At 35.5% G+C, this 19110-nt stretch overlaps 1 protein-coding gene across 1 annotated transcript in view; it reads right to left on the bottom strand.

The window, feature by feature from the left end:
• Window positions 1-932: 932 nt before the first annotated feature.
• LOC145259820 (uncharacterized) overlaps window positions 933-19110 on the bottom strand; it is a 94646-nt gene continuing 76468 nt past the window's right edge. Inside the window, exons 5-6 of the mRNA XM_080117620.1 lie at window positions 9723-9761; window positions 933-3996 (exon numbers count right to left, since the gene is read on the bottom strand). Of these exons, the coding sequence (XP_079973746.1) occupies window positions 3419-3996; window positions 9723-9761 (617 nt within the window). The 3' untranslated portion in view covers window positions 933-3418. The remainder of the gene's footprint in view (window positions 3997-9722; window positions 9762-19110) is intronic.

Raw genomic sequence — 19110 nt, 5'->3', positions numbered from 1 at the left:
ATGTAGTAGTTTTTAATTGAATTGGGACGATTGAAATATTTATCCTGATTCCGATACAATTACCGATTCTGATCTAAAATCCTGATTCCGATACAATTACCGATTCTGTTCTAAATTTTCAATTTCGATACTTGCCATGGTGCTTACGTTACAGATAATAATGAACTCTTCCATTTATTTTAAAAATCGAGAAAATATATCTCTCGACATTATGCACTCGGCAGTTGTGTAATAGAGCTGTTAACGCTTGTAGCAACAGAAACTGCATAATAAATATGCGAATGACCGAGCCAGTGTGCGAAGTGGCGTCACAGCAGAGACAAAAGAAGGTTGTAAAAGCGATGGTGTTCTAGACGTGAACGGAAAAGCACGTGTTCGAGACATGGCCGGAAAATAACAGCGAGCGAAACGTAGGTGACGAGAGCGTCTTGAAAACATGTCGATGCGAGAAATTTAACCATATATATATATATATATATATATATATATATATATATATATATATATATATATATATATTTATTTACCAGTGGACTCACAGTAATAAATTTTCTATATATATATATATATTTATATTTATATTATATATATATATATATATATATATATATATATATATATATATATATATATATATATATATATATATATATATATATATATATATATATCAGAGAAAGCGAAATTCAAAAAAGGCCAAACTGCTTTTAAAAAAAGGCTAAATTCGTGAAATTTGGCCTAAAAACGTGTGGTTCTAAATTGGGTGTTCGAATTACGAGAACGTTGCATTAAAAACTGAGCACATCTACAAATATTTAAATATTGATTTTTTTTTAATTATTGATAATCTGGTAGACTAGTGTACTTCCGATAATAATCTGCTGAAAATATTTTTTAAAAAAAAACGAAAATAAAAAAAATACAAAGTGGGATACAATTTCCATACGTGCGACCCATTTTTCTTTTATTTGTTGGGTTTTTTTTTTATTTTCAATATATGTCATTATAACTACCGCCCTGTGTCTTTCTTCCGGACCGTTCCTGTTTTCTTACCTCTGCACGTGGGCAGAGTTAGACACCAAGATCGGTTTTTAATGTGGGGGGAGGGAACAAAAATAAAAATTAAAATTGTCCCAGTCGTGAAGGATTTCCCCTCCACTAAACGAGCTCAAAAAAATGGCATGTTGGATTACTTAAAGGTGCGGCTCATCAAAAATTCGCTTAGTAAGATTTGAAGACGACCAGTCAGCTGGAAAACAGGCAAACGGAAGAGAGTTTCACAGTCGTGGAGTTCTAAGAAAGAAACTTTGTTCATGGAATCTACGTTTTGATTTAGGCACAGATAAAGAGTGGGGGAAATTATTGATAGTGGTTTCAGCTAGACGTGTTTTTCGTGAAAGTTTGCCGAGGGACGGGACCATAGATTGGAGCTCAGACGAGCACTTGTCATGAAAATGACGATAAAGCAGAGACAGGCTCGCAACGTCTCTTTACGGGAAAGAAGTTTCAGAGAAGAGAAAAGAGCATCTACTACTAGGCAACGAAGTCTATTTTGAACTCTGTTCGTTTTCGATGTTACGAATTACGGTTTTTAATATCACGTATTATGTACTAATTGTGAAGGAAAATGTCGGCTCATTTCTAGAGAAATCTATTTTATATAAAGAACAACTGCTTGTATGAGCAGCTAAAAAGGAATAGGCTGGGTGAAAGAAAAAAAAGGAGGTTGGAAGAACTAATGATAAAACGTTTGTGTGTTTGTATGTCCAGCTAAAAGTGCAAAACTACTAAACAAACACCCATAACGCCTATATTTTCTTGATCGGTGTTGTCCCGGATGTATAATGCCTAAAATTTACAAAAATAATATTTATTTTTTAAGTTAAACAGGTTCCCGTTTTATGGGAGGGGGTGATTTGGTTATTTGCTAAAGTTTCAATGTAATTGTGTAGTAATTGTTACTAAAACATTGTAATTATGTAATTTAGAAATAAAAACCGAGTCCTTCTTCAAAATCTTCTGGAAATTACATAATTCCTGTTCAAATAATAGTGTTGATGATAGAGAAAGAGACACGGTAAATGTGATCTGGTGGCCTAGTTAGTATATAGAGAAATGGTGGCTGGGATAATGATTGGATTATTCTATCCCCTATATAATATTGATAATTCTTCTGCTTAAATAGTCCCTCTCATGAAATACTGCTGCCACTAGTGAAAAGGCACCATTTTTTTCTTGACAAAAATCAACATTGAATTTGATTATTTGCTAGCAATGACAATTAATGATTTATAAAATCTGAGTGACAAATAAGCCTGCCCAAGTCTCCAGTACTCTCACATCCTTACAGTCGAAGTCTCGTTGCTCCTCAAACTCGCTGACCTTTCACAGCGATTTTGTGTGTGGTAGGGGCGTAGTTTATGGGATTCGGGACAGTTTCATCACCATTGTTATTATTGACTCACTAGGAGTTCTCACGTAGATCATCATCAGCATTTACTCATTGCTAATAATCAGTGGTATTCTTTGGAGTCTGAGTTACAAGTCTTCCCAGGTGTCTTAGCACTTTCTACCTCCTTCGACAACCATTGCAAATGACTTTGCATCACCGCAACAGCCGCTTACAATAGATTACTTGATGCCAGCAGTCTTTTCTCGTATTTACAATGCTCCGTACTGAAGCGGCAACAATGGTAGAGAGATTAAACTAGCATTCCCCGAAAGAGAAAGTTTCATAGGATGATTATAATCACAAACAATCGCCGATCACTGTCATGGAAGACGACGACGTTAGGTTTTTGGAGTTTTTTTCCAAGGTGTCGACATCCTCCCGTATGCAGCACCTGGTATTCCCTAATGGTAATCCACCTCATACTGACCAAGCAATGTTGCTTAACTTCGCTGATCGAAACAGTGCCAACGTGACCATGTTGGTATTTTGGTGGAAATAAGCACTCCCCCCACGAAGGTCCCAGTATTATCCAAACTCTTCAATTATTATTATTATTATTATTATTATTATTATTATTATTATTATTATTATTATTAATAATAATAATAATAATAATAATAATAATAATACTTCATTAGTGTTGTTATTATTAGACTGGGTCAGTGTTCAGGAGTTATGGAGGAAAATGTAAACTTTAGTTGCCTTCCGTAAGAATAAAAGTATGATTTTTGTCACAAATTGTTCTTAAAATGTATGTGAGTTTTCCAAACACGGCCATTATTATGAATTTCAAAATGGCGGTGCGGTGAATATGATAAATATATTTGATTAAAAAAAAAAAAAGTAAAAAATAAAATTTGTGCATTCTGAAACTCGGATAAATATAATTTTGGGTTTTCCTATGTTGTTTTTGTTTTGTTTTTTGTTTTGTTTTTTTAGTTTGTAAATAATGTCGAACGGGGTTTTTTAACCAGAAAGGTATTTATTGCACAAGGATCTGAACTGAAAAGGAGCCCGCTTCACTCTGGACAACAAGTCATCGTACGTCGGGGCATTGAAGATATAACTCTGATGCGGTTGACTACTGAGCGAATGCAATGTCCGAGGGTGCGGCCACCTTTTCTGTCCAACGTTCACCAGGAAAAGCTTCGAACCTTGTTGCTTCAGTCTCCTCGCCTCCTGCACCACTTGCGACGTAATCCGCGTGGTAGACGGATCGACGAATAAAACAGCCGACTGTCTCCCTCGTATCCCATGTTTGTAGTTGTAAAGCGACTGACCGTAGAGGTCGCGTCTCATCCGTCGGAGGACGTCTGCGACTCCCGGAAGACGACCAGAACTCACCTGTCGCAAGTTTGAGGCGGACGCGTTCCTTTGCATGAGGGAGGTTACAGGGATGTTATATTTTTCCGGACAGTAAGCGTAAGAGACGACGCCGTACTTCTGGTAACCAGTGTAGGGTAGCAGGGCGTTGATGAACTGACTGATCATACGTGCGCGGTAAGCCCCCATGGACAGGAGATCATAACCAAATGTTATCGTACCTGGAACAAAAAGTAAAATAAATTAAATTCATGATTGATTAAAAAAAAAAAACTATAAATAATTCTTTACGGAGATATCCATATAATATACATAATAAACTGGGCCCTATATTTCTTTTTCTTCAACATTTATTAAAGAGTATGCATTAATATTTCGATTTAGTAGGTCGAAAATGAGCGATTCAGTTTCTAGTAGTTGCCTACACTTCGTACAACTAATAAAAACTAATAAAAATGTCTTTTAAATAATTTTTTGATAAAGAATAATGTTTTTTACAATTTTACTCCAAACAACACACAGTGCCACTTTGATGTAGGGAGCTACTATCATGAACATAAGTTGCAGAGATACTATCTAGGGAGTTGAGCAGCAAGATGTCTGTTAACATTGCACTTGAACTTCTGCCTGTCAGCCGAGTTGGGGAAGCAGAAACCCGGAAGGGAATTCCAGTCTAACAGTTCTGGAGAAGAAACTATTAGAGTAGCCGGCTTTCTTGCATCTAGGGATCTGTACTGTGTAGGGGTGGGACTTCGCTACTTGTCGGGTTTGTAGGAGGTATTTACATCGAGGGGTTACAAAAGCTTGTAGTTCGTCGAAGCATCCACCATTAAAATACTTGTAAAAAGGCAGAGGGATACAATATTTAGTCGTTAGGACATAGATTAAAGCTTAGATGACAGTTCAGGGCGTACCAGATTGGTGACTCTCTTTTGAATCCTGTCCAGGAGTAAGAGACTAGTAGCAGATGCACCAGCCCAAATGTGATAACAATACTCCATACATGGGTGAATGGTGGCCTTGTAGAGTTACAGGATACTTCCAGGCGTAAATAACTTTCTAGCACGATAAAGGGAGCCCACCTTTTCCGCAGCAGCCTTGGCAATGCTCTCAATGTATCTATTCCAACTCATGTTCCCTGTGAACGTTAAGCTGAGGTGTTTGATCAAAGTACTTTCAGGTAAGCCATTTTAACCATAGCCATTAGTGGTTGAGAAGGGTTTTCGTAATTATTGACAGAAAACAAGCTTTTTCTTGGCAGCATTGAATGTTACCATCCATTTTTGTTTCAATTCCACTACAGATTGGATGTCTTCCTCTCGTGTTTCTGCCATTGCCTAGAATATATGTTCATTTGTTTTCCCCTCGTGTTTATAGAGCGTGGTGTAATCAGCAAATATAACCATCTCAGAGACAATGTTATCAAGGAGGTTATTCATGAATATTAGTAATAATAAAGGTCCAAGGATCGACCTCTGAGGTACACTCACATTATATCATATTGTTTAGATGTACGACCGTCGAGGACAACCTGAATTCTTCTTTTATTTAAGAAGGATTTAATTATGTTAAGTATTCAGCCAGTGATACCGTATTATCTGATTTTCCTGAGAAGACCATCGTGCCATACTCTGTCAAAAGCCTTAGATATCTCTAGAGCTAATGCCCTACGCTCCCTTGCTTTGTCTAGTATATAGTATATACATCCAGATGTTACAGTTAGGATGTCTACAGTAGAACGGGCATGCCTAAACCCATATTGTTGGTCGGTCAGGAGTTTAACACCTGCAAGGAGATGGACTAGAGTTTGATTTTTCAACAAATAACATTAGACTATTTATATAATTTGGATTATTCAGACTACTGTTCTCATCTTGAGTGCTATTTTCACGTTTTCGACTGACGTAACCTCCAAGCTTTTTCATGAGTGTCTGGTTGAACTAGTATCCGTGGCTTAGTGGATAAAGAACTTGATAAAATTCAGTTATACGTTACATTATTCTGGAGGTTGAAGATTCAAATCTCAGTGCGGGCAACACAATTGCGAATTACTTAAGACTTGTAATAAGTTGTGGCTGACGGAATGAGAGCATTATACCCCCCTCGCGGATTAAATAAAAGGGTTCCGTTTGAAATTCCAAGCAGATTTCCGAATTTTAGATGGCACATCTGAAGAAGGTCAGAGGTCACATCGACCAAATGTGTCAAAGTAACACTCAAGATGAGAAGAATAGTTCGAATAATTCAAATAATACGAAGTATTATCCATCTTCTTCAAATTTCAGAAACATACGTATTTTTTATATTTTTTATATTTTTTATATTTTTTTATTTTTTATATTTTTTATATTTTTGTCCATTTCAATACTTGCATTTAGTCACTCAAACAAACCTTGCATTGTAGTTCATCTTTACACAGAGAGTACGCGAACCCATCCTGAGTGGAAAACTACATTTGGATTATTGAATTAATTTGGAATTATTTTGGAGATGAGTAATTTGAATAATTTATTTTATTTAATTATTTGGACTATTATCATCATCATCTTCTAGTTGTTGCTTTCACGACGTTTCGACCAATTATCCATGTGGCCTTCGTCAGGTTAACCGCGACGGGATAGGAATATGACGAAGGCCAGAGGAATAATTGGCCGAAACGTCGTGAAAACAACTAGAAGATGAGGATAGCAGTCCAAATAATTAAATAAATAAAAAATTATACGTTTGGGTTATTCGACCTATCTTGAGTGTTATTTGAACAATGTTCGGCTGATGAAACCTACAGCCCTCTTCTGGAATATCTTGTCGAACATGATAATCTTCATGTCGCGCTTGAGAATATGTATAGAATTTCAAATGGAACCCTTTATTTAATCCATCTTCAACCTGTGGATGATTGTCCCTCTTTTCCTTATCCTTGCTTTTTTAATTGCTCCTCTCTCTCTCTCTCTCTCTCTCTCTCTCTCTCTCTCTCTCTCTCTCTCTCTCTATCTATCTATCTATCTGTCTTTCTCTCTCTCTCTTCTCCTTCTCTCTTTTAATCCTATTTTCATCTCACGCTGATATCTCTCTAACTTTATCTAGCTCTATCACTAATAATTAATGGAAATAAAAAAAAGAAATTACAAAAAAAATAATGATTTACTAAAGAAAGTTTTATTTACTGGATATTTTTCCGGTACAAGGACTCACGTTTGCCCAGTTGGGCAAACATGGGTTCTTGTATTTAAAAAATATTGAAGTTATTTTCCTAAAGTTATAATCACACACCTAGTTTTAAAGTGCAAGAGATTAAGAAATGGAGGTCAATCTACTTTTCAAACGTCCATAATTAAAAATGGCGGATGATGTAATTTATTTGAAAAAAAAAAGGCAGGCATAACATAATTTTAAGATAAAATTAACCTTTGTAATATTTTATCGTAATTTGTTTAAAGGTCGATGATCTACTTTTTTATTTAAACTAACCTGGGTGCCCGGCGTTTCTCGGGTGTTTGGAGGTTTATGTTGAGCAAAAAAAAAAGTGGTAGTAGACAGGCAGGCTAGGACCCGAACCGCGAAGGATGAAAAGAACGTGAAAAAGTGACGTGTTTGCTGTTGCGCCCATCGCCAAACCTGAAGTGAGGTAGGTTTAAATTAAGACTAGTCAATCGAAAAGGGGGGATGACTTTTAAAAATATCGGCGAAAAAAGCTACCCCTCCCTGTAAAAAAAGTGCCCAGTTGAGGGTGAAGGAATTAATATTTTTAGCTAATTTTTCGATATTTATCTTCCAAAGGGTCGCGTTTACAAAACGATACCGATCTCGTGAAAATCCGTCGCTTCTGACGAAAGTTTTAGGCAGATGCATACATTTAAACAGACAGATGAGGTTTATATCATAGATGAGTTATTTCCCTTTATCAATCCTATTCATATTAAACGATTTTTTTATTATATTGAGGAATAATATGTGTATCTAGTTTAAGTGTTATTTTATTATATTTTATTATATTTTATTTATTTATAAATTGAATTTGTATTATAAATTGATCATATAATTTATTTAAAATAACATTTAAAACATTTCAATATAAACAAGCCAATGACTATATGGTTCGCCGACTGATGACTTTGTCATGTTTATATGGTGGGACTGGAAAGAGTCACGTGGTTAACCTTATAACTGATAAACTTAAACGAACACGTTCTCCCAAGGATATGGAACATATATTTGTTCTTGTTGCAGCTTCCACTGGTACTGCAGCCAGTAAAATAAACAACACCACACTTCACACGGCTTTTTACCTTCCTATTTTTCATGGCAGATCAAGAAAGGACCTTTCTGATAAAAATCTAAATGATCTACGTAAAACGTACCAAAATTTGAAGGTTTTTGTCATTGACGAAATCTTCATGACTGCCTATGAACGCTAACTGAGAGTTTATTATTTAAACTCCCTAACATTCACAGATAACAAACATGAATTAGAATAAATACATAGACAATTTGGATTGTAAAACAAATTCGAATTGACATCTCCTTATTTACTTGCCTGGTATAGTTAGATAAGCATGCGATCTTCATGTGTAGAAGGCACTTTAAAAAATGAGTTGCTTGCTTACTAGTTTGTAACCTTATATTGTAAACCAATCGCATATATTAAAGTTAAATCTATGAATATATAATCAATATTAGTCAAATCGAGTGTGCAAGAGTTACTTCCCTTGTAGAACTGTTACCTATTTTGGTCATTAAAGCCCTTGGCCTGATTTAAAACAGTGGGTTAAAACAGCAAAATGATTCCGTTTCATTAAAAACGATGCCTTGATTGTTTTTATTCGGTACAATTTAAAACCCCTATTCAGACACAAGTATGAATTTTAGGAGAAAATAAATATTAGCCCACAGGTGTGTATTTTCGCCCCTAAAACACCCTGGAGTTCAAGCCCCAGAATTTTCCCAGTGTCAAATATTACGTTTCCAGGTGTATATCCATGTTGTCTTGCTTTTGGGTAATTTTCAGAAAATCTTATGGTCGGAAAAGTGCTATTTTGAACCATTTTGACCCCCTCTGACCCTCCTGAGGACGCAACCAGAATTTTCCCAAGGTCAAATATTACGTTTCCAGATGTATGGGTAGTTGTAACTTCATACAAAATTTCAGAAAAATGTAAGGACTAGTTATTGGGAATTTTGGGAACGAACGGACAAATAGACGAACAAACGAACAGAAGAACGGACGAACAGACGAAGGCGAATTCTAAGGCCCTAAAATCTAAAATTATGAGTTTTTATTTATCAATAATCTAAGTTAAATAATAATATTCAAATCAACGATTATCTGATATGCCTATTAGTTATCTTTCCATAATTATATTTCATCTACTCTAATTTATTGAATCCAAATATATACTAATTTTCATTATTATTAATTGTATATTAATATATTGAATTGTGAATGTAAAAGTAATTAATGGAATAAATTGTAAGATGGTCAACATCATTGTTGTGGTGGTAACCACTTATTTGCATATGCGAATAACATAACACTATAAATGGCAAGCCTAGGTTGGCCTTGGTGTGTCTTACTCAAATGCCACCGGAAGTGACGCTGAAGAGCGTACATGTCCTCCCACCAAGACTCTCTGACTCGACACCGTCATTTGTACATATTGTAAATATACCTTTTCTTTAATACACTTATTATTGCGTTATCTTGTTGTTTGCGTCTTCATTGTATTTCCTTACTAATTATTGTTCAACCTGCAACCACAACAATCATGAAATTTGAAAGATACATTTTTGTCATTTGTTTGTATTTATATATATATATATGTGTGTGTGTATACATATATAAGTATATATACATATATATATATATATACATATATATATATATAGGTAATATATATATATATATATATATATATATATATATAAGTAAGGAAGTAATATTTATACTTACTTCCTTCGTCTTTCTGCTCTGATTCTGATTGGTCGACGACTGTTAAACGCAGGAAAGAGAACAAGAATAAAATGTTATTTCACGAATAGACAGACAAATTGCTTTCAAAGGAGATAATAATTACAAAACCATTTTACGTGAATCTTATTGAAGGCTGTCATTATGGTAAGCAGGGTTAATTCTCATTCTTATGTAATATTAGCAGGGCTACCCGGCGTTGCCCAGGACCATAAAAACGAAATGGAAGAAGTTTTATAGTGTGTGTAACATCTTTATATTAAAACTTCAACCCCTCTCTCTCTCTCTCTCTCTCTCTCTCTCTCTATATATATATATATATATATATATATATATATATATATATATATATATATATATATATATATAGTCTTGTTTATAGTATTCCGAATTTTACTGGATTTATATAATTGAAAATTCAGTAATCGTTCATATACCAATAAGTTTTAAGCCAAAAAGAGATGACTTAAACTGTAAGCTACAAAATTATCATATTTCAGAATTGAGCATTAATATATTGTTTTAACAAAAACTAAGATATCAAGGAATGGATTGATAGCAACAAATAGTGTATTTCATCGTTAGTTACAATTGTTTCAGGACTATTCTGACAAATTCAAAATTTTCACAAGAACTATTGAATAAAAAACACTTTAACAATAAAACATTATGGAAACCATTTCACTTATAAGGAAAAGTAAACAAGCGAAAATATTTTACCTATATCTCATCCTTGCAAAATACACTATTTGTTGCTATCAATCCATTCCTTGATGTCTTGGTTTTTATTAAAACAATATATATGGACATACAGACGGACAAACCCACCCAAACAAGAATACCAGATGTCGTAATAATTAACAGGAAAGAGAAATCCTGTCAAATCGTAGACTTTGTTGTCCCAGCTGACCACAGGGTGAATATGAAAGAAAAGGAGAAACGAAGCAAATACACAGAACTAGCCAGAGAGTTAAAAGGGATTTGGATGATGAAGAAAATCAAAATAGTACCGATAATAGTAGGAGAACTAGGAACAATTCCGAAAAACCTGGAAACAAGAATGGCAGAAATTGGAATCAGAGGAATAGCTGCAAAAATACAACGTCTAACGATAAGTAAAACGGCTGAAATATTAAGAAACCACTTGAATACGGAGAATAATACAAGAATACATTATAAGGAAGAAGCTTATATGTGGGCTTGACAATCTTTAAAATAGTCTTTCTTCTCTTACAGATAAAATAGAATTTTACAGGGGAATATTTTACGTTACACCGGCTAAGGTTACACCGTTGTAACGTAAAATATTCTCCTGTAGAAATTCTTTTTTTTTATCTATGAGAGAAAAGATTTTTAAGATCGGATTTTTTTCCGATTTTCGATACGTACTGGATGAATTTCTGTACAAAACATCCAAGAACACTGCCAGACATATAAATTACCTTTGTGTGAAATTTGCAAAGATATATATATATATATATATATATATATATATATATATATATATATCTTTGCAAATTATATATATATATATCTTTGCAAATTATATATATATATATATATATATATATCTTTGCAAATTTCACACAAAGGTAATTTATATGTCTGGCAGTGTTCTTGGATGTTTTGTACAGAAATTCATCCAGTACGTATCGAAAAGATATATATAACTGAAATGCCAAGTACTTTATCCACTACGCCACGGGTCTTTGCGGAATATTTTTCCCTATTACTTGTCTCTCCATGAGGACAGAGTTAGACACAAAATGGTTTTTAATGTGGGAAGAAAGTCAAGATTCCCCAAAAATGGGAAACTGGATTGTAGGCAAAAATAAAAAGATGAAAAAATATTATACTATGATCGTAATCAAAAGTTGAAGTGTCGAAAGAGGTCCCTATTTATTTGCTATCTGCCGGGAGCAGAGTTAGACACGATATCTGGTTTGATTGTGGAAAAAATTCTAGCTCCTTGCAAAGGGGCAATCTAGATGGGAACAAAACTTTTAAAAATTACCTCAGCTTAGAAGGATGTCTTTTGACTAACTGCGAACAGAATAGGCGAAATTATGTATCAAAACAGGTACTACATTTTGATCTTTCAGGAATATGCAAGAAACATTTCGAACTGAATCCTTTATTAAAACCACAGTAATAGAATGTCCGCATTCCGTCGGGCATTACCCGATAGAAATTTGGATTGTGACTCATGGCATAATGGGTAAGTGCGTTGGTTAACAATCCGTTTTAGATTATGAACGTTAAATGTTTAATCCGTACTAACAGGGACCATAACTAAAACTTAACATAATTGTTAACACTTCTAACCGTTCAGGGCTGACGGAACGAGAAAAATCTAATCCTGTGTGTTAAGTAAAGACTTTTTTTTTTTTACACAGTGATCACCACTTATCAAGGCCCGGAAGCCACTCAGGGATAAGGGTTATTGCAAGTACATTACGTTAGTGTGGAGATTTGATGAAGTGTTTAAAGGGGGCGGTTCATTAGGAATTTGTTGAACTTGAAGACATCCAAGTTGTAGTCCGGTATGAAGCAGGCAGACGGAACAGCGTTCCACAGGCGTGCAGTTCTAAGAAAGAAGCTTTGTTCATAGAAACCGCGTTTTGATTTAGGCACAGATATAGAGTGGGGGAAATTTTTCACAGTGGATTCAGCTAGACGGGTGTTTTTCGTGAAAGATTGGCGAGGGGGGACCAGAGATTTGAGTTCAGACGAGTACCTGCCATGGAAATAACGATAAAACAAGGATAGGCTCGCAACGTCTCTTCTGTGGGAGAGAGGTTGCAGGGTAGAGAAAAGGGCATCCCCCACTAAGCCACGAAGTCTATTTTGTACTCTGTCAAGGCAGGATAGGCTATTTTAGCAGCTCCTGCCCAGTTATGGCAACAGTATTCCATCCTTGGACGTACTTGGCTTTTATATAGATAGAGAATTGCATCAGTAGTGAGATATCTTCTGGAGTGGTAGAAGGATCCCACCATCTTTCCAGCGACCTTGCCAACAGACTTGATGTACGTGTTCCATTTCAGATCAGGAGTAAAAGTCAAACCCAGAAGCTTGTCAAAACACGGGGCCTCACCCAGACGAGAGGCATCCATCACAATTGATGCCAGATGGGGATCAGAGCGTTGATGATGTAAGGATAGGAGTTTGGTTTTGGATGCATTAAAGGTAACCAGCCACATTCGAAATTTCGTATAAGTTCCAAGTTCCAAAAGAAAAGTTTCCGAATTCGCCTTGAAGATTCGAATTTCGAAACTTTGCATCGAAAGAAGATCGGAGTATTAAACACTGAAAATATAATTAGCAAGATGCGAATAGTAGTCAGAATAACTCAAAGAATACAGCTTAAAAAGCCTTATCTAAAAAATTCGGAAACATGGATTATATCAATGTAATGTTTATATAAGTTCAGTCTTTGCTCTTATTTTAATACTAGCCGGGAGGGGGTTTTGCTCGGTCGTAAAATACGCTTAAATATGATATTTTAATTTGTCCAGATTTCGTATATATTATTATAGAGTCGTGATTTCAAAAATAAAAAAAATGTATTTGGGTGCCATCAGCTAGAATCGAAACCGAAAGAAAAACTTGCAGTCAAAGCCGGTGACGTCACCACTGAACCAAGGTGACACGCATATGGACTGATTAAAAATAAACGAATTGTAGATTGATTTTTTTTTTAATTTTGACCCTTTAAAAACTATTTTAACAGGCTAAAGACCCATGAAAGACGCTCCATAAAAAGTCCAATCATCTGAGGTCCCTAGTGTCGCTCTGCGACTTTTAGTTTCGGAACAAATAGAGTTTGAAAATATCAAGACTGAGAGACAGACAGACAGACATCGTGAGTTTTTTATATTAGATAAGCTGTCTCTGCTCTGTCAATGCTTTTATAGTAGGTCTTTGACGGAGTTCCAATTTATTATCCCTCCCCGTAAAACATCCACAACAAATATTCGCCAAGCTGAAACAACCGCCAACAACTTTCCTTGCTCCCTATTTGTGCCCAAAACTAAACGAAAATTCCATGAGCATAGTTTCTTTACTAAAACTGTTTGTCTGTGGAACGCAATACTGTTTGTCTGCTTCCCAGCTGACTATAACATGGTCGTCTTCAAGCCCAATGTTAATAAATTTCTATTGAGTCATCCATTCAGATAATCTACCCAAGTTCCACTTTGACTGATCTTGTTTCACCATCTGCCTTAACCCTTATCCTTGGGTGCCCCCCCCCCCGGTCCTTGATAAGCGGTGATAAGTTTAAAAATTAAAATAGTTAAATAAAATTGGACTTATATAGCATTACAAGTGTCGTGTGAAAATTTGATTCTGACTAGCCAATCTTTATTTGTTATTGTTATAAATACTGACATACTTAGCATACTGGTCAGAGTATTTGCTAATGGGTCTGGAATTCGGGGTTTAATCTTAAATCGAGTAATACCAAAGACTTAAAAAATGTTAACTGATGCCAATTTTAATAAATGTCCAGTAGTATAAGAGCAGTATAAAGGACAAGTGGAGCAATCCTGGAAATGGAAATGGGCAAAGTCACTAAAGTACGGCGTGAGTTTATTGCGATAATAAATTCTGTGTAGGTATTAAATTATTTTTATTGTGTTTTTGTTAAATAATATGAGGAATTCTTTGGAGTTAAAATCTTTTGTATTTTGTATTGAGAAATTCATATTTTAAATATGGAAACTAGTGTTGGGACGATTATTGAGAATCAGAAACGGGATTTGGAAAAATCGGAACATTTGAGGGTATCGGAATCGGTATCGGAATCGAAAAAAGATGTGCCTATTGTCCGATGCCAAAACGATTCTTTTAATTGTCGTTTTTGCTTGATTTTGTTTAAAGCAAAATCTTCCATTGCTGCTAATAACGATAAGATAGTAAATATTTATTGATTTTTTTAATTAGAAGTAAAACTAAAATCGATAGATCATCCCCTACAAGTGTATTTTTACGTTTAGGAAAACATATGTACATTTAACATGCGTTTTTACGGTAACTGGGGGGGGGGGTAACAAATCTATTGTTAAATATTTAGAGATTTGTAATGAATCGGAATCGGAACCGGTAATTGTATTGGAATCGAAAATTTAGAATAGAATCGGTAATTGTATCGGAATCGGGAAAATATTGGAATCGTCCCATCACTAATGGAAGCATTAGCTAAAGAATAACAACTTATCCAAAATGACTGTCACTTTTGATCCATATTGTATAACTTTATATCTAACGTTTACATACTTAAAACGTGTATTTCTCTATGAAAAATATCTATTTCTCTAATATAGTTTAACTCGAAAAAATTCCTCATATAATATTTAACAAAAATTTTTTTTTTTTATTACTAACACAGAGTTTTTATCGCAATAAACTTACGCCGTTATTTTCTGATTTTGTCTGGAAATGCGCTCTCCCCTACATCTCGGTGTAGCAGCTAATAAAAAGGGAATCTTTAGATCACCATCGACTGTAGTCGGCCACTTCTAGCTCTGTTATCGCCACTGCAACAACGTCATTTTGTACAGTTTATTTTTTAAATTCATGATACTGTCAAAACTAATGGGGAAATAGTCTTATATTTAGACTTAAACTTAGGAACTTCTGCGTCCTGTGACGTATGAGGCAGTCAAAGTATACCATCCTTTTCGATTTGAAGTCAGATCCACGGCGTCCCTCCAGTGTCTTCCCGATACAATCAACTCTCTCTCTCTCTCTCTCTCTCTCTCTCTCTCTCTCTCTCTCTCTCTCTCTCGCTCGCTAGCTCGCTCGCTCGCTCGATTATCTGTTTCCAGATCATTTTTGACCTTCCTTTCCTAATTTTTTGATCAGGGGTCCATTAAAGTATAGGATTGGCAATTCTCTTTGGAGTCAATTTTAGAATATATTGTAGCCAGCCTAGATGCCTATATGTCGTCCGATGATTATTAACTATCAGGAAGACCCGACATTGCCCGGAATTGAATAATGATCACACTTCCATATTTTTATTGTTATCGAAATCGGTCAAATCACCCATTTTTACAATCAAATTGATTGATTGCTTGCTTTAGTTGGGACCCATCACGGGTCACAAGGAGGAAGCTTCACATGCCTCCCTGCATATATAATGGCTTGCATTAAAGTTTAAAATGCAAGAGTCAAGTATCATGCTTCAATTGCGCTCTAAACAGAAACATTCATTTCGAACGCACCTCTGTCATATCAAGAAGCCTACTTATGATTTTATATGCCTGACTGTATTGATAATGGTTTTTATTTAAGTTTCAAATAAAAAGTCAAGTATCACGGTTTAGTTGTGCTCTTAACAGAAAGATTAATTTCGAACGCGCCCCTGTCATATCAAGGAACGTTGATTTCATATGTCAGTCTTTTCTGTTTGTGTTGTAATAAAATTTCTCAAATGCACTGTTATTTTAGGCTGTCAAAATCGCCTGTTTCTTCTTTCATCGGATTATTTCGCTTATAGATTATCGATACTTATCGAAGACATTCCGATACAAATCTTATCTAAGAACACTGCCAGGTACATAAATTACCTCCGTGTTAAATCTCATAAAAAATCGGACCAGCCGTTTTCGAGTTCACGGGGAACAAACTCACGCACAGACACACAGACAAATACTCGGCGGATGACAGCGATCAGGCTGACTTTGGTATTGTGGGAAGTTATGTTAGTGATGTTCTTGACGTATGACCAAACGAAGTATTTCAGCGGGTTTAGGTCAAGATAGGAGGAGGGTCAGTGAGAAAAGGATACAAAGTCGTAACACTCCTTCTTAAGCCAACCCTGGGTCTCTTTGAACGTGGACTGCCGCCAAGTCCTGCTGCCACACCCAGCCTCTGCCAGTGGCCATCTAGATTGTACAAGAGGATCCCCATATTCTTCAGCGCATCCAGATACACTATGGTGTTGATTTTCAAGCCGACTTCGAAGATATAAGGTGGCGTGATGTGGTCCTCACTTGAAATCACACCTAAGACCATAACGGTAACCGGAAACTACGTTGTGCTGTTCTCTCAAGCGTTGAGCGGTCCGGATTTGCATTTTGAGGGTGTTGGCAATGGCCCTGTTGTCATAACGTGGATCAGTAGGGAGCATGACTTGTACAGTATATACGGCATAATCACGTTGACACACCGGTTCCCGTCAGATCACCGAAGTTAAGCAACGTTGAGGCTGATCATTACTGAAATGGGTGACCTATTTGGGAAAAAGAAAACCGGTTTTCATCAAACAGAAATGGAATCATGTCGTCTTTTCTAAGGCGACAATTTTATCGTTCCACCCTGTATATAACAGTGTGGACAAGACATTGTTGTTATAAAATTTTAATTTAGATTTGAGAGCGATATTTTTTTTTTTTTTTTTTTTTTTTTTAATTTTCCGGATCTTATAAAATTGATTAAACGCAGCTGGGACATCAGAAAGTGTCCCGCAAAGTTTAATTACGTTACGAGTTTACCCGTTATTACTCGAATTTATCATCATGTGTACGTCGGGTGCCATGAAATTCAAGCCCTTGACGGCTCTAAAGTGTGTTGCTTTCTCATCTCTTAATGAGGTAAAGAGCATATGTTTTATGGAGAAAAGATGAATGAACGGTAAACCTAATTCTCGAGGCGCGGCGAAAAGTAAATAAAAAGCCTCCCACGACATTTATACGTCATCTAACATTCCAGTTATTTCGTGTTTTATGCAACATAACCCGAACTCCCGGAATTTTTTGGCTGCCATCAAAGGAAGCGCCGCCGCCATCACCGGAAGTGACCGTTCTCGCAATATGCTATTTACATGGAGTACTATCATTTGTTTTCAAAACCTTACATCAGTGTTCAAGGATATGATTATCATGATATTTACCGTTTGTATATTATATGCGTTATAATAAAATTGCTGTATATATATATATATATATATATATATATATATATATATAACTACTTCATTTACTCACATAAAATTAATATACGAAAGTAAAAATTTATGCGTAAAATTTAAGTATTTACTTCAAAAGTGCTCAATACGTAGGTAGAGCTAGTTAGTAAGTTATAAAATATATGTGGCGATTAAGCTACACTGAATATTTCGCGTTTTATACACTTTAGGACTCTTCAGGCTTGTGTGTATATATATATATATATATATATATATATATATATATATATATATTCAACCATTCGTCGCCAAAATTTAACATTCCCATATATGCACTGACGTTATTTACTTAGAAAACTGCTAGTTTATTTTGATGTTAAGACACCAAAATAAACTAGCAGTTTTCCCCTCTTTTTGTGCTGATGAGGAGATTAAATTCGAAAACAAAAGTATTTTTCAATTATTGTTAATTCCTATTCTCAATTTTAATAAAATGAATATCTTTCCTGAATCGATCGTACACTCAATTTGATTTTGTTTGTCCATCCTTTTGAAACTGATTCAGAATTTACAATTATCAATCTTTATACTCAGTATATATATATATATGATTGCAACGTCTTGTCAGACGAGTGCCACTCCCTCAGACACTTAATATCCATGAGCCCAGAAATGACTTTTTTTTTTCTTAGTCCTACTGGTGAATTCACACACTCACGCAGGCATGATACTGAAGATGGTCATTGGGATCAATTATTACATGTTTACATCATTTCAAGCCTCCATGCGTCATAACTTTTCCATCGCCACAGGACCATTTTTATAGACAAATGCCTTATGGGAGTATCTATACACGGGTGATGTTACAGATTCTTAGCTTTGTACGACAGCTAAGTCTCTCTCTCTCTCTCTCTTTCTCTCTCTCTCTCTCTCTCTCTCTTTCTCTCTCTCGGTTCAAAATGTTGAGATCCAGCAACAAGCAAGAGCAAGATAGCCAGCAACAAGTTAAACTGCAGACCAGCTTAATGCGGGTACTGGTCTCCCACTTTATGGTTTTTTAAATCACAGGTTTGCTTCTCCTAGAAAGGTTGCTTCACCACGGCTTATGGGAGCCCTCTCTACCCCAACACACAAACACACATGGTGCTAGTTGGCCGTTGATCCCGAAAAAGGGTTCATTCGCCCTTTGGAAGGTCTTGTTTTTAATTCTTCAGGGAGACTAGCCACCCTTCTCACCAAACAAGTCTGGTGGGAGAACCAGTTTAGTCGCCAGTGACCCGACCATGAGGCAGGTAGTACTGGGTTACATGGTACCAGTAGCATATGACATAACCTGACACACATAATATATATATATATATATTATACACACACACACACACACACACACATATACATATATATATATATATATATATATATATATATATATATTATGCTAGTTTACATGTCGCA

Source organism: Euprymna scolopes, chromosome 35 (genome assembly GCF_053919585.1).
Source record: "Euprymna scolopes isolate OS-2025 chromosome 35, ASM5391958v1, whole genome shotgun sequence".
Taxonomy (NCBI): domain Eukaryota; kingdom Metazoa; phylum Mollusca; class Cephalopoda; order Sepiida; family Sepiolidae; genus Euprymna; species Euprymna scolopes.
Note: the sequence above shows the minus strand (reverse complement) of the source record. Positions and strands in the feature narration are given on the sequence as shown.